Consider the following 15,797-nt stretch of genomic DNA (forward strand, 5'->3'; position numbering starts at 1 on the left):
GATAAAAATAGTGCATCAACAGGGGCGGAACACAAGCTCTACAGCTAGGGTGGCCGGAATCAAAACTTCATAATTGAACTATATTATGACATATCAAAACTTCATAATTAAATTATATTAACAAGTTTTATTTGGTTCAAAATAATGACATATCAAAAGTGTAAACAAGAAAACCAATATAAAGATTGTGACATTGTTTATCAAAGTGGAACGCGACGATCTTTTGCATTTTTAAAGTCTTTTATAATTGTCTCTAAACTAATCTTTTCAGCAAGTTCCCTTTCGAAGTGCAAAACCAATGGGTCATTTAAAAACTCGTCTTCCATTTTATTCTGTAACCTTGTTTTAATGAGGTTCATTGCTGAAAATGATCTCTCTGTTGTAGCAGTTTCTACTGGAAGAGTAAGTATGAGACTAGCTACTCGATAAATAAGATGAAAGTTCGCTACTCTTCTAGTCTTTATCAACCATTGACACAATTCTGACATAGATGTCAATAGTTTATAATCTGCATGTTGAACGACATCAATCTCATAATGTTGAAGTTGTTTCTTCAAAACTACTTTCTCTTGTTCATTGAAATCTTTAGGATAAAACTTCTCTACTAACTTAATTATATCACCACTTCGAAAAGGCTCATCAACACTTTTAGGATCTAAAGTTGCTGAAAGTCGAAGCAACTTCGTTGAGCTATCGTTGAATCGATGATTAAGTTCCATTATTTGACAATTAATTTGTAACACCCCAAAAAAATTCAAGCCAATTTAATACTTTTTAATACATTTAAAAACCATTAAGTGATTACAGTTTGTTTTCAAAATAGTTTTAACATCAGAGTATCTCCAGAATCAAATCATGAAAGCATGAAATATGAGGAGCTGTACGATCACGCCTTTGCCTTCCTGCGATCATCTGATGTACCTGAAATAATAAACTGAAACAGTAAGCCCGAAAGGTTAGTGAGTTCCCCCAAAATACCAACCTCATATAACCATACTCATATCATATCAGCAAATACATAACATTGTGCATAATGAGCCTTCAGCCTGACTGGACCGCCTCTCAAGGCCTACAACCTATATGGACCGTTCCCGAGCCTTCGACATGACTGGACCGCCCCGCAAGGCCTACAGCCTATCCGGACCGCTTGCCGGGTATGTTGGCCTACAGCACAAAGCAGGACCGCCTCAACCCAACCCAACCACAATATCGACATACGTACAACACATAATCAAACAATAAGCATAAATCATACAGACTGCTAAGCATAGCATCATCTTATCTACCAGGATACCGATCTAACAGATCATAATAGCATAACAACACCCTAACTATCAAGGTACCGAGCTAACAGATCATAGCGACATATCACCACCCTAACTACCAGGGTACCGATCTAACAGATCATAACAGTGTAACAACACCCTAATTACCAGGGTACCGATCTAACAGTGCATAACAGCATAACAACACCCTAATTAGCAGGGTACCGATCTAACATATCATAACAGCATAACAACATCCTAACTACCAGGGTACAGATCTAGCAGATCACGAATGCATAACAACATACTAAATGCAGGATAATAATCCAAAGGGACCGACCTAGTGACGTAGACCCTTTCAGTATAGTGAGGAGAACTCACCTGACATTGCTGAAGTCCTGCAGATAAAACTCCAGCTTCTGGTTGACAGCTTCCCGAACTGTCAACATCAAACAATACCCAATTAATAATTGGGTTCCAAGCCCACGGTCCAACTCACACTCTAAAGGACCCAAAAGTCAAGTAATGGATCAAATCCCAACATATGGCCCAATTTTCCAAATTAGACCCAGACCTCTACATGGTCTTTCCCTAAGGCCCATTCATTTATTCTAGTCCAAATTATTGGTATTCCCATGGCCCAATATCACATAATCATCAAGGCCCAGTTATGGCCCATCAATGGCCCAATTTTCCAAATTGGGCCCAAGACTCTCACATGGGCCTTATCCTAAAGCCCATCTAATTACTTTGGTCCATTAACTTGTTCTTGGATGACCCATCAATAGTCCATTCGCCAAAGCCCAAAAGGAGGGCCCAATTCAAAGCCCGGGTGAGATTAGGGCTTTCACATGAAATGATGATTTGGGTTAAGTGTTTCTTACTTAACCCCTTAAGGACTTAATCCATTAAGGACTTAATCCATTAAGTCCATTATTGCTAAGTTAGTTTGCCAATGATTATTAATTATTATTTTAAGTTTAATAATTAATTCTCGTGTGTGTCCCAAGCGATTCCCACAATTAGGGTTTTATGCCCTTAGTGTTTTCCAACCCAATACTAGCCCATTAGTCAATTGGTTGAGCTTATAGGTCACTTTGGGCCTTATTGGGCCCATTAGGGTTTTATTAGGTCCATTGGGGTCTCTTTGGGCCCAATAGGGTTTCTTTTGGCCCATTAGGGTTTAGTAGCCCCTTGTCCAAACATCCAAACGAGGTCCAACGCAATCAAAGCACACCGCCACCCGACACGGCGGCCGGTGGCGGTAGGAGGCGGATGAGGTGGTGGTTCAAGATTTTCTATTATTATTCCGATTACATATTATAATTATACACACACTAGCCCAAAATAAACACCTAATAATTACACAAACAACTACCATGAGGCGGTAGACGGTGGTCAGAGGTGGCAGCCACCACCTCACAGTGGTGGTGGTGGCCTTCCTCGATTTTTTCGGCCAACCCAAGCCACACACCACATACTAATAATAGAAACCACCCCCACACATACACTTTTGCTTGTAGAAGGAATCCGGCCACCCACCTGGTGGCGTGAGGCAGTGGTAGCGGTGAGGAAAGCGGGCAGCACAACAACTAATGGCGGCGACGAGGGTCATATCGAGATCCCACCGTAACAGGTCCGACCGGTCCCTCCCATGACCACAGAACCGGTCCAAACTCCCGTGACGTGGATCTCCGGTGTCCCACATGGAGATCTTCGCTATCCCCAACGTCCGACAGTGGCAGCGACGAGTCGTGAACAACAGCAACGCCCATCATCAGCGCTATCGGTGGCATCTCCGGGGTGAAATAGTAGCAGCAGTGGAGAGATGCCAACTCGTGCTTCTCGTTGACGATTGGAGTGGCGGCAGCAACTTCGTCTTCAACAAAAATGGAGGCGGCGAAGCCTGGAAGGCAGTCAAACAACGAACGGCGGCATCATTGCTCGCAACTTCTTCTCACCGGCGCTAGGGTGAGCGAGAGGTGGTTGCTCCGGTGGTTTGGGCTCCAACTTAGGTGGTTTGCGACTCGACAAAGGGAAGTAGCAGCGCCGGAAGTTGAGAGGGTGATGGTGACGGCTGAATGCTTCATTAGGTTTAGGGTTACAGGCGATGTAATGCTTTATACTGCTCCCTTCAAAACTATTACCCATAATAAAAAAATCCCCCCCTCCTTCTCCTTTCCTTTCATAATAAACCCCAATATTACCATTTAGCCCCTGAGTTCATAAAACCCTTCCAAATTTGATCCAATACCTACCAAATAACCCCCCTATCTCTCATAATTCATTACAAATTAGGTACAATATTCACCAAACACTCCCTAACCTTTGAAATCCTTTTCAAACAAATCTGAAACTACGCTCTAACCCCCGAGAGTCTAAATCACGACATTTGGCTTCCCGAAACCAACACCCCAGTAATTATTATTTCGATTTTGGGCTATAATAATTTAAAGTAATAATGAAATTACTTCTCGGGGTTCCGGGTTTATTATTTTAATTATTCAATAAAAAAATGGATGTTACATAATTGTTTCATAAAATATATCCACTCGGTAATGATGTTCAAGTTATGATCACTAGACTCGTTACGAGCTCGAGCCCCTCTACTAAAGTATGGAGAAGACATATCAAGGATATCAATGTTGCGTTCCTGAAAAAATGACATAATAAGAGAGAGCAAACCATCCCATCTTTCATCTTTCATTTTTTGTAATAACAATTTGGTAGATGCAACTAGCCTCAATGCGTTACAAATATCTTGAGATTGTCTTTGTAAAGCTTGACAAAGTAAATCATTGATCTCCATTATTTCTTTCTCGAGATGAAGAATAAAAATGAACTCAAATGTAGTAATAGCCTCATATGTTGAATCTGCATCGCCTTTGATTGATCCGGTGCCATCTTCAATAATTTTAATTAAAACCTCACAAGTTGGACTAAACATTTTGATTAAACTCGAAACTGATTTGAAGTGAGAACTCCATCTAGTATCACTAGCTCGTTATAATGTACCAATTTGATTAAGACCTCTACCTGTCTCTAAATCATCAATAGAAATCTTATATGCAATTTCCTTGGCTTGTGCATCTCTAAGTTGGTCGGTACGCTTGGAGAAAACACTACAACATTGATAACAAAAGATAATCGAGTAAAAAACTTCTGTAATGCAACAACTCCTCGTGAAGCGGCCATTAATGCTAATTGCAATCGATGGGCAAAACAATGAACATAATGTGCATATGGACAATCATTTGAAATCAATGCTTGCAAACCCTTGAAATTACCTCGCATATTGCCTGCACCATCATACCCTTGGCCACGAATTGATTTAAGATCAAGATTGTTATGTGACAATACATAATAAATTGCATTCTTAAGCGTTTGTGCTGTAGTGCCAGGTACATGAACAAGCCCAAAAAAACGCTCCATAACAAACCCATCTTTATTTAAAAATCTCAAAACAATTGACATTTGTTCTTTATTATACTGATCACGTGTTTCATCAACAACTAAAAAAAATTTCCACCATCAATCTCCGCACAAATCATCCTCTACACCCTAGTTGATATAAGGTTTAGAACCTCTTTTAGAATTGACGGTGATATATATGATGCATATTTAGGAGCAGTACGAAACAATTCTTCCATCTTCGTGTTAAAATCGCCAAATGCCTTCAACATTTGACGAAATTTTCCTTTGTTTATGGAATCAAATCCTTCATCGTGGCCTCTATATGCAACACCTTGAAAGGCACACCAACGTACTGCATAAATAGTAGCTTTCAGTCTTAATCTATTATTTTTACGCTCTTCTTCTGTAAATGTCTCAAACACATTTCGTATGTCTTGCGCCTGGTTTAACAAATCATCACATGATTTTTGTGCAACGTTGTGAAAAGATGTACACTCAATCCCTATGTGATGTAAAAAAGCACAACTTTTTCCACCAACTTTCTTCCAATTTTGAAATTCATTTATAGTAAATGCTTGTTGGTCGTAGTATCCCATTCCAGAAGGCTTGTTAAATAGAAAACACGGAAAACAAAACACAACATCTAAGCTCTCTGAATATTCAAGCCAATGATATAATTTAAACCAAGAAGCTTGAAAACTATGTTTATGGGTTTTGGTCCTAATTTTGGATATACAGAAAGTGTTTGTTGAAAGGGACCAAGATTGATATATGCTCGCCTAATAGTATCTCGTTGATTAACCGGATAATCATAAATTTGCTTACGTAAACCAGGATCTCGTTCTAGTGTATTAAGATCTATTTCATTAATTTCAAGATGAGGTTTTTCGAAACGGTTATCAGTATTAGGAACATTGGGCGTGGGGGCATCTTCATCCAAAACAATTTCCAGTGGCTTTTCGGAATCTTGAACAGAACTTGGGTGTTTTCTTTTAAAAAACTCATTAATAGTGGGTTGTTTTTTCATGTTGATATCCACTACAATAAACAAATGATTTTTTTATTTTAAAAAGATAATATATAATACTTATGATATAAATTAGTTTCATATCAAAACAACAAATATAGATATCTTAGTCCAACATGTACCGATGTACAATTCTTATGAAGCATTAGAAGGCCTAAAATCGGGGGGGGGGGGGGGGGGGGGGGCAAAGATATCATTCTAGATTATTTTTTTCCAACTATAATATCTGATTATCAAGCATTAGAAGGCCTAAAAGCGAGGAGGCCCCCCAGCCCCTAAGACGGTCTGCCACTGCTTCTAATGCTTGATATACATAATCAGATATTATAGTTGGGAAAAAAAATATACTAGAATGAAACATGTTAACTATTGGAGAGATTATTTAATTATAGGTTAAAGTTAATGAAAGAATGATAAGAGAATAGGTTAACCATTAAAGATATCGATGATTACCAGACGAAATATAGAAAGAAATTGACAAAACAAATATTTGTTGATGAAAATTAGGAAAAGAAAAATAGTAAACGAGTAAAGAAATCTCAATATATTTTTTTGGTAAATTAAAATATTAGTTTATACCCAAACGTAGAGAAAAAACTAAATTATTAAACTTTTAGTTTTTATATAATTTTACATTTTAAGAAACTTAAAAATATTTTTGCCGAACACTTTTATACAAATAAAAGTTAAAACTTTCAGCTACCAACTTTCAGTGTACAACTAGCAACTAGTTTTGCAAAATATATCATACGTCAAAAATGAAAATCAAACTGAGTGTTCAACAAAATTCAAGAATAGACCCATTTGATCAGAGAAAAAACCTAGATTTACCTAGCCGAAAAAGACAGGGCTTGAATATAAATATTAGACTGGAGGGAGTGGGAGGGAAGTTTCTCTCACTTTTTGTGGGCCATAACACCATCTCCCTCACTTTCCTTTCTCTCACCTAAAACCCAAGGAATTTGTGGAAGGCTTCCCTCACTTTTTTTTTAAATAAAATTAATTTTTTTTTTATGATTTATAATTTTTAAATTAATACTAAATTTTAAATAAAAATAAAAAGCATTTCATTAACTAAAATAAAAATTACATTATACCTAATATTTAAATAAGTAGAAAATTAAAAAAACGCAAAAAAAATCAAACAAAAAATCAAAATACGTCACTCGGAGTCATCGTCCTCGTCATCGACCTCATCTTCTTCCTCATTCTCCCGAACGTCACTCTCGTCATCAGAATCTTCGCTCTTGAAGAACATATCAGAATCCTCGTCTGATTCGTCAAACAAATCATCGCGAGAAAACTCTGTCGGGGGCTGAATATGAGCCCTATAAATGTGCTCCACCAAATCAGCACGAATGACGTGATGAATGTCGCGATTGTGTACTTCTCTTCTATTCGCCTTATACTCTTGTGTACTAACGGCTACTCCTTCGACATTTGGCAAAACTTCATTTTCGTTGTACCGATATATCGTTCTTCCTTCGTCTTCAAGAATCATATTATGCAATATGATACATGTATACATTACGTGTTGTAACATTTTCACTTCATATGACCTTGCCCCGATTGCTAGTACTTGCCAACGTTTCTTAAGTACACCAAATGTTCGCTTCACATCCTTCCTAGCTGACTCTTGCGCCTCTTTAAACTTTTTCCTTTTCAGGTTGTTAGAACATATAAACGATTTCACAAAAACAGACAAGGGATGATATATACCGTTAGTAAGATAGTAGCCACGCTTATATGCTACTCCATTTGCTTGAAAATGTACATTGTGCGACTTTCCAAGGTAGATATCGTTGAATACCGGCGACTAGTCTAGCACATTGATGTCATTGTTTGCACCAGCTGGACCAAAGAATGCATGTCATATCCAAAGATCATGTGATGCGATAGTCTCTAGAATGATCGTCGGCTCTTTGTGTTCGCCTCTCATGTACTGACCACGCCATGCGTTGGGGTATAATGACCAACCCCAATGCATGCAATCGATACTACCAAGCATTCCAGGGAATCCATGCTTGCCTTCATGCACCGTGTACAATTTGTGGATATCGTTGATAGTTGGTTTGCGCAAATACTGTTGCCCGTAAACCAAACAGATCGCTTTGCAGAACTTGTGCACACACTCCCGTACGGTACGCTCTGACATCCTAAAATACTCGTCCCATTTGTTTGCGCCTATGCCATATGCTAACTAACGAATTGCAGCCGTGCATTTTTGAATGGGAGAGAAACCTTTTATCCGCCTCGCATCCATTTCCATTGTAAATATGGAAAGCGGTCTTCCAAATCGTCAACAATACGTAAGAATAGTTCCTTCCTCATCCGGAACCGACGTCGAAACTTTACAGCATAGATGACGTCATCTGCCAAGTAATCTTCTATAAGACGATCGTGTCCGGCTTCGTGATTTCTACGCAACCGCGGCTTTCTTAGTTTAGATCGTGCACATGATGTTTCGCCTAGTCGGTTTTGATAGTATGCAACCGTTTTCGCCATGACGGAACCGATAAACTTAGCCTCCTCTAGAGCCGTCGAATCGGATGATGAAGATGATGACATTTTGATTAATATTTTTTGGAAAGAATTATAAGATATGGATTAGAAAAATGGTTGGATGTTGTGATATTTATAGTTTAATAAAATGAATATATATATATATATATATATATATATATATATATATATATATATATATATATATTAACGGCTATATAACCGTTTGAAGCAAAAAAAGAAAAAAAAAATAAAAATAAACGGACGAATAGGATGAAGAGTGAGAATGCGGCATCCCATCCCCACCTCTTTCCCGTGCGTCTCTTCCCGCAGTGACGGGTCGGTGTTCCCGCATGCGGGACGCATCCCGCACCCCTCCCCGCTACCCATTCCGTCCGGCCTTAGTCCGATTAAAATTAAAATAAGTAATGTTGGACTTGTTCACTCTAATCAAAAGACACGTGTTCCAGTTTGACCAATTTCATCAGCGTTCTCCCCAAGCAAAATATTACTTGGAAACTTCGAAGAAGTGTGTTAAATCTGTGAATAAATATCAGAAAAAAGAATGGTTTTTGCTTCATCTAAAACAACATAAAAACTCATTCTTTTTACTTGATACGATTAAAAAAATTAAGAATGGCAGTTATGTTGGGTTTGTTTAGTTGTTTCTCTGGTTCAAGCAAAGTGGCAGTTGAAGGAAAACAAACAGAAGCTCTTGCTCATGATGATGATATTCACAACAAACCAAAAAAGTCCGAAACCAGGAAAACTGCGCCAATTCCGGTGGCTTACTTTCCAATCGGCTCAAACCTTTCTCGTTTGTAGAAATATAGAATAAATATTTGTAAAGATCTAGAGAAAGTACTACACTTGATGGATACAGTACAACTATTGATGCCAGGGAGTTGCAGTTAGAAAAATAGAAACCACACGATTTTGGTTTGTATATATAACACAATTTTCATTTCGTTTTACATGAGTGATCAAAAAGATATGTAACAAAAACATTCAGTTTATGCCTTTTAATAAAGTTCTGTTAAATTTATTAATTCCCGGTCATATTTAAATTCGTCTTTATGTGTTTTTAATTTTTATTCTTTTAATCAAAATAATTGGTTGAAGTGTCTCAGATGTCCGAGTTCCATCCTTCGTTCTCAAAAAAACCCTTATACCCTTTGTTTGTGCCTCACGTGCATCTGCGATCCCTTTTCCGGCGTCCGCTCACCACCGGCGTCTTCCCCCCTTCTGCGTCCCTTTCACTTTCGGTAAGCTCTCTGTATTCTACATCTGGATTTGTGAAACAATGTTTTCTGCTTCTAGTTCTCTACTATATTTCTCAAGTATCCATAACCTTTAAATGCCAAATGAATCCCATATGTCCCAAATTTCTTCCCGTCTCCATCATCCTCTAATTTTCTGTGCTATTCACACACAATGGTTGATTATGAAATTAGGGTTGTTGTAAAATTTTATAAACATAATTTAAGCTTGGGGAATTGTCTCTGAGGTTTTGAATCATTGTTGGCCATTGGTTTTGGGTTTTGAAGCAAAATTTGAATTTTGACTAAAATTTGAAAAAACACTAGAAATTAGTATGAACTGACAAAAGATTGCTGTTGATTGTCTTATTGCTCAAAAGTGAAGAACTACTACAGCAACAAAAGAGACGTAGAACTGAAAGTTAATTCTTTTTTCTTTTTCAACAGTATGTATGCATGTATGCGTGAGTTTTTTCTTTTATTTTTAACATAGTCAAAACCAATTTGACTGGCAACTCATTTGAATATACGCACAAACAGTCCATTGTCTTTGTTAGAAAAGTCAGAAAATAACCCACATAATATTATCATAAAAAGCTTGAAAGCAAAGGTTAATGTCACATTAAAAAGATAGTTAAATCAAATTATCCAACACTTAAATTTATTGAGTAATTGATGCATACTTATCAAAATTTTTGTTTAAAGCAGGTGGTTAATGTTTACATTAAAAAGATAATTAAATCAAATTACCTAACTCTTAATTTGATTGAGTAATTGATGCAGACTTGTCAAAACTTTTGGTTTTAAACATTCTGATGTATAGTTTATATTTGATCAGGTAGTAGATTTTATTGCTCGTTTTTAATATATTTTTCTGCCTAATTATAATATTAACAACCAACATTGTTCTAAATGTATTATGCTTATGGTTGGTATATACATTATCTAACTTATAATAATAAAACAGTATGGCTATTGATAAAAGTTGGATTACATTGGAAAATCACAAAAAACAACGGTTTTCTAGTTTCCATGGAACTCGATCTTACATTAATACAAGATTCAAAAAGGTAAATTTTGCTAGTTTTGCTACATTTTTTAAAATTATTGGTGATTTACTATTAATATTAATAGTACTTTTTTTATGATAGATGAATCCCGAGACACAACAAATCCAAGGTGCAATAGAAAATTGGCATGACAATCATTTTAAGGAGAACCGTGGATGGGCAAATGAGCAAGCACGATTAGCTTATGTAAGTATCTTAACCATTCGGTCCTTTTTGAAATATTGACCACAGATGTGTCTTAAGATCTTACATGCTTGTTCAAAGTAAAGTGAAATACTTTTTTTGTCATGTCTTATTTATACAGATTTTAAAAAGGTACCAACAAATTACATTACATGTTGATTGTTATTTTAGTTCTTTAAAATTTCTATCAGATTTTAAATGATACCAATAAACTACATTATAGGTTAATTTTTTTTATTTCTTTAAAATTTCTAGTCTGGTTGTGGCTGTTTCTGATGATATTCTTGTTTTGTTGATCTATTTCTTTTGTAAAGGTTCCCTGTTTGTAGAGAAAAACTGGTGTACTGAGAAGTAGGAAAGAACAGGAACCGGTTGATTGTTGTTCTATTTGTTTTAAAATTACCAGGGGTCTTTATGTTGCATGTTTTTAAGTTTCTTTTCTGTGCATCAACTATTATATTACTTATAACCAGTCTTCTTCAAATATATATATATATATATATATATATATATATATATATATATATATATATATATATATATATATATATATATATATATATAGGAACAATTGGTTGCAGAAAAGCAAATCCAGTCTCAGCGTGCAACATCATCTTCTGCTGATGGATTCGTGGTAAATGAAGGTGCTATCTTTCGTAAGGTGTTTGGACGGAAGTTAAAACGCCCGTCGGGTTTGCCATGTTCCTCAAATACTTCGACACCATCTTCTTATGAGACAATGAAACAGATGATACAAGGCGCACAAGAAGCTTCAGATCGTCATCATGAAGAACAAAATAGGAAAAGGTATCAAGATTTAACTAATGCACTTTTACTTGTGATTCCTAATGCAAATCTTGCAAATTTCCCACCATTTGAGTCCACACCAACGTCTCAGTTTGACTACAATGCTTTTATGGCTACAACAAATCAAATATCATCACAACAAACCGGTGATGGTGGTGATGAGGAAGATCTGAGTGAAGATAATTAGTTTATTTATGAAACTTTGTAGGTTTGTGGTTTTAATTGGATGTATCTAGTATGTTAGGTTAATGTTTTAAACTTTTAATGGATTTTTGGCTAAACTGGATGTATCTGCTTTGGTGTTTTATTGAAATATGAAATTATATGTTTTGTATTATTTTCTTTATGTCAATATTTATGGCACATTTCTGGAAACAACATATTTGTTTTAATATGTTTGTAAATTAATTATTAGGGACCATGGATAGTCTCTAAAAGTATTATATTTTAATTTTTTTAACTACTATTAGAGATAACATTTCGTCTTTAAAACCAATTTTTATTTAAATAATTTATTGCAATTAGAGACAACGTGTCGCCTCTAAAAGAAATTAAATAATCGAATAATATTTTACCTTTAGAGACACGTCGTCTCTAATACAAATCACTTTCAGCGATGCACGGATGTCGTCGCAAACGAAACTTTTAGCGACAGAACTACAACGAGGAAACTATTTGCGACAACCGTCGTCGCTACAACGAGGAAACTATTTGCGACAACATTGATACTTTATGAGACAACATTTGTGGTCTCTACAAAGCAATTTTCTTGTAGTGTAATAAGAGCTATTGATTTGCAGTTTTGCACATGAACATGAAGATATATTATTTTTTGACTATTCTCCTGTCGATGTAACTACTATAAACAAATGTCAATTGATTTAATATTTGCTATATGACATGTAGAGAGCAATTAGATTCTCAATTAGTAAGTCTAAATGTATAGACTTTAACGGAAACATACGCATAAATGACCATATTAATTCTCTGTTTTCAGCTTACATGATGCACCTGACTTCTTTTTCTCAAGCATCCGCATCTCACAAGGCCTAGAAGATTTCCCTTTCCCTAAGAAGAACTAATATGCCAAACGAATTCAAAAATGTTACATATATACATGCATATACACACTACAAGATACTATAAACATGCACACTACTATAAAGTATGCATCGCTTCTTACTTTTGTTCTGTTTCAAACATAATTAATGACATTATAATCGACTTTGCTTCTATGGCTTATTAGGTTGATTCTTGACGTACAACAAATTTTCCGATCTCTTGAATCAAGTGATGCATCTTCACTTCATTATTCCATCTAATACTAACTTACCCTCCTAGCACAAAAAGCTTTTTTTAATGCGGTTAAAATGGTTAAATAATGCAGTTATTGAACCGCATCAAAAAATATAGCACTAAAAAATACCCTATTTAATGATGCGGTTAGAAAACCGCACCAAAAAATGTTGAAAACCGCTCCAAAAAACAAACGTTTTTTTCCATAAAAAGAGCATTTAATGCTAGAACCACACTAATAGATACTAAGGAACCACTCCAAAACAAAATCCATCCATTAACTATTGCAACATTTACAAAATGGGTATAATAATTAAACAGCACCATTAAATAAATCATTTGTGAAATTCACGGAATTAATTAAGCTTTAATCTCTTTTCAATTGGATTTAACAACTATATAACACCATTAAATCATAAAATAAATCGTATCATTCAATCATAAAAAAGAAACATTTGCTAGATTTCCAAAACCTTCACTTCAGTAGATATTGCAAACTAGATTTCAATTTTATAAATGAGAAACAAATAAGACCTAATATAAATCCTAAAAAAGAACTAATTCCTAGATTTTCAAAACCTCTATCATTTTAGAAAGCCTCCATCTCTTTTGACTTTTCTTCAGAGTCTCCATATCATTAGACTTTTCTTCATTCATGATGTTTAAATGAGCCTCTGATTATACAAAGATAAAAATTTTGATATTAAATAGATTTAATGATGTCAAAAAGATTAACATAAAGATATAACTACTAACCTGTGAGCCATTTTAAAACAAAGCATTTGACACATGTTGACACATCATCTTGTGGTACCCTAGATAAATAATGATTAGGTTAGTAACAATATTATGAATCTTGAAGTTGTAATAATCATTTTTTGATGCTGTTGAGTGTTGAAGAATTCTCATTGCTTAGGGAAGTAATAAGATAATAAGGGTTTATGGGTAGTTTTTTTTCTACCCTTTAATAATCTTCAGTGAATTACAATAAATAAACAGAAAATAGAAATTGGTCTTTAGATGAAAAAGGGGGAGCTGGTTTAGTGAAAAAAAGGCATCAGGTGATGTAGAATGCCAAAGTTAACAAAGGCTAACTGCTTGTTATTCGGAGACGACTTAAGCATTTTAACAAACATGTAGAGTGCAACCGTAACACCCTAGAAAACTTGATGGCCATCAACCAAAAAAATTCATCAAAACATATCCGCATTCATCATAATGGCAAGCTCAAAGCTAAATTATAACTTAGTTCCACCGTGTGACAACCCGAAACTTTGTCCGTTTCCGTTACACGAGTTTCGTTAATAAAATTTCGAATTTGTTAACTTTTCCGTCAAACTTTTGGTTTAGAAAATAATCTAGTTATATTCAATTAAATTATTTACGAGTTGGAACCAAAAATCGCGCAGAAACCCGAATATCTCGAAAAAAAATCAAACATTTGCGGTCTAAATGAGATTACGACTGTAAACGTGTTTACGGTCGTAAACCCGTTTACGACCGTAAACCCGTTTACGGTCAGCATAAAGTGGACCCCCCACAACGCCCCTATAAATACGACACCCCCATCTTCATTAGAACATTTCTGGACAAAAACTCTCTCCTTCTCTCTCTAAGAATCTTCACCGTAAACACTCAAAACGCCTTCAAGCTTCGGAAAACATCGAGAAACCATGTTTGGAGTCACTTGGAAACGCCTGGAAACGATTATCTCTTCGAAATCAGCAAGCAAAGCCATTTTTCTTGAGTTTACGGTCCACCTTCAGAAACCGTAAACTCTGTTCTTGAGTTTACGGTCCGAGTCTTCAAGAACCGTAAACTCTGTTCTTGAGTTTACGGCCGTAAACTCACCGAGCATTCAGAAACCGTAAACTACTCTTCGACCGTAAACACCTTTTTAGTGGTGTTTTTGACTGAAAACTCACCTTCTTCGATTCGATCAAGTCCCGGTAACATTCCTCAACCGATTTCAAGTGTACCTCTAACACGTTATCTAACGAAATCGCTAATTTAGATACATATACGTATTTATTTGATATTAGGATTCCGTTAAGTGTCGCGTGTAACAACTCGAGGATCTTCATTTCAGTCAACAATTTCACAACAAGAACGGTGAGTTCATACCCCTATATTTTTCCATATTTTCAATGTTTTCAAGGGGGGAATACAAGCTAAACATAAATGTTTTCAAAACTTATGCAAATCTCATACTTTAACCCTTTTGTGCTGTGTTGAGCATAAGGGACGTTTTCACAAAAAATTGCATAGTTTTCCGGACACGCTATTCACTATTCATGCAAACTATAATCGGTATAGTTTGAGATTTTTCTAAAAATATAACAAGTACAGAAACTTTCACTGTTAAACATATGCACTGAGACAAAAATCATTTACAGTTTACATCACCACTTTATCATGGTATTCATAACTGTAACTATCATTATATACGGTATACATACGGATTTTCACTACGGTAGAACGCTACTACACTACATGTAAACTAGATTGTACGATACTGTGAGGCGCTACTTCACTACTGTACCCTTAGGTGTACAGGGATAAATCCTACCACTGTATAACCAGAGTCTCCTTGAGGGAGATCGTGAGATTTGTGAATAGATCTATTCGGGACTGACAATCCCACATCTGGACTGCTAGCTACAGTTAGGCGGGCACGCCTGAGATGTACAAATGTCATTTAACTCGACGCCTGAAGAACGTTGGAAAGGTCTCTAGTCATATCAAGCATGGTTATACGACTCACAATATGTATAAATCACCTTTAGTTTACAACTTAACACTCTTCAACAGTTCTATTTTTACTGAATATAACTGATACACACTACGTATTCTGGCTAAAGCCAGGGTTTTTCAAACAGAACCGATTATGCAATGGGTTCACATATAAAATACTTACACTTCATGATTAGTTTTAGCTAGTCACATGAGGTAGTATTTTCGCATACCACTACAG

General features: G+C 35.8%; 3 protein-coding genes across 3 annotated transcripts; 1 reads left to right on the forward strand and 2 right to left on the reverse strand.

Moving 5' to 3' along the window:
• Positions 1-200: 200 nt before the first annotated feature.
• On the reverse strand, positions 201-719 carry LOC145163722 (uncharacterized). Its single transcript, XM_079082512.1, has one exon. The coding sequence runs from the start codon at positions 717-719 to the stop codon at positions 201-203; it is 519 nt and encodes a 172-aa protein (XP_078938638.1).
• A 2,463-nt stretch (positions 720-3,182) lies between these two features.
• On the reverse strand, positions 3,183-5,706 carry LOC145163723 (uncharacterized). Its single transcript, XM_079082514.1, has 6 exons — positions 5,505-5,706; positions 4,850-5,331; positions 4,474-4,754; positions 4,281-4,387; positions 3,951-4,169; positions 3,183-3,397 (listed from the first exon to the last, which is right to left on the reverse strand). Exons 1-6 carry the CDS (start codon positions 5,704-5,706, stop codon positions 3,183-3,185), a joined length of 1,506 nt encoding a protein of 501 aa, XP_078938640.1.
• A 3,331-nt stretch (positions 5,707-9,037) lies between these two features.
• On the forward strand, positions 9,038-11,823 carry LOC145162429 (uncharacterized). The gene is made up of 4 exons (XM_079081574.1): positions 9,038-9,473; positions 10,435-10,537; positions 10,619-10,723; positions 11,286-11,823. The coding sequence occupies exons 2-4, from the start codon at positions 10,436-10,438 to the stop codon at positions 11,712-11,714; spliced, it is 636 nt and encodes a 211-aa protein (XP_078937700.1). The 5' UTR covers positions 9,038-9,473; position 10,435; the 3' UTR covers positions 11,715-11,823.
• The last annotated feature ends 3,974 nt before the right edge of the window (positions 11,824-15,797 follow it).

The sequence above is a fragment of the Lactuca virosa genome, chromosome 3 (assembly GCF_052849685.1).
Source record: "Lactuca virosa cultivar CGN04683 chromosome 3, Lactuca_virosa_CGN04683_v6, whole genome shotgun sequence".
Taxonomy (NCBI): domain Eukaryota; kingdom Viridiplantae; phylum Streptophyta; class Magnoliopsida; order Asterales; family Asteraceae; genus Lactuca; species Lactuca virosa.

Bases quoted from the DNA above. Each gene is read 5' to 3' on its own strand.
- LOC145163722 (XM_079082512.1), bottom strand. From the start codon at position 719: ATGGAACTTAATCATCGATTCAACGATAGCTCAACGAAGTTGCTTCGA.
- LOC145163723 (XM_079082514.1), bottom strand. From the start codon at position 5,706: ATGAAAAAACAACCCACTATTAATGAGTTTTTTAAAAGAAAACACCCA. The intron at 4,170-4,280 runs GTACATTATAAC...AAATTATTGAAG, and splicing joins TAGAGGTCTTAATCAAATTG to ATGGCACCGGATCAATCAAA. The intron at 3,398-3,950 runs GTTTGCTCTCTC...ATAGTTTTGAAG, and splicing joins GAAAGATGAAAGATGGGATG to GGAGCAGTATAAAGCATTAC.
- LOC145162429 (XM_079081574.1), top strand. From the start codon at position 10,436: ATGGCTATTGATAAAAGTTGGATTACATTGGAAAATCACAAAAAACAA. The intron at 10,538-10,618 runs GTAAATTTTGCT...TTTTTATGATAG, and splicing joins TTAATACAAGATTCAAAAAG to ATGAATCCCGAGACACAACA. The intron at 10,724-11,285 runs GTAAGTATCTTA...ATATATATATAG, and splicing joins AGCAAGCACGATTAGCTTAT to GAACAATTGGTTGCAGAAAA.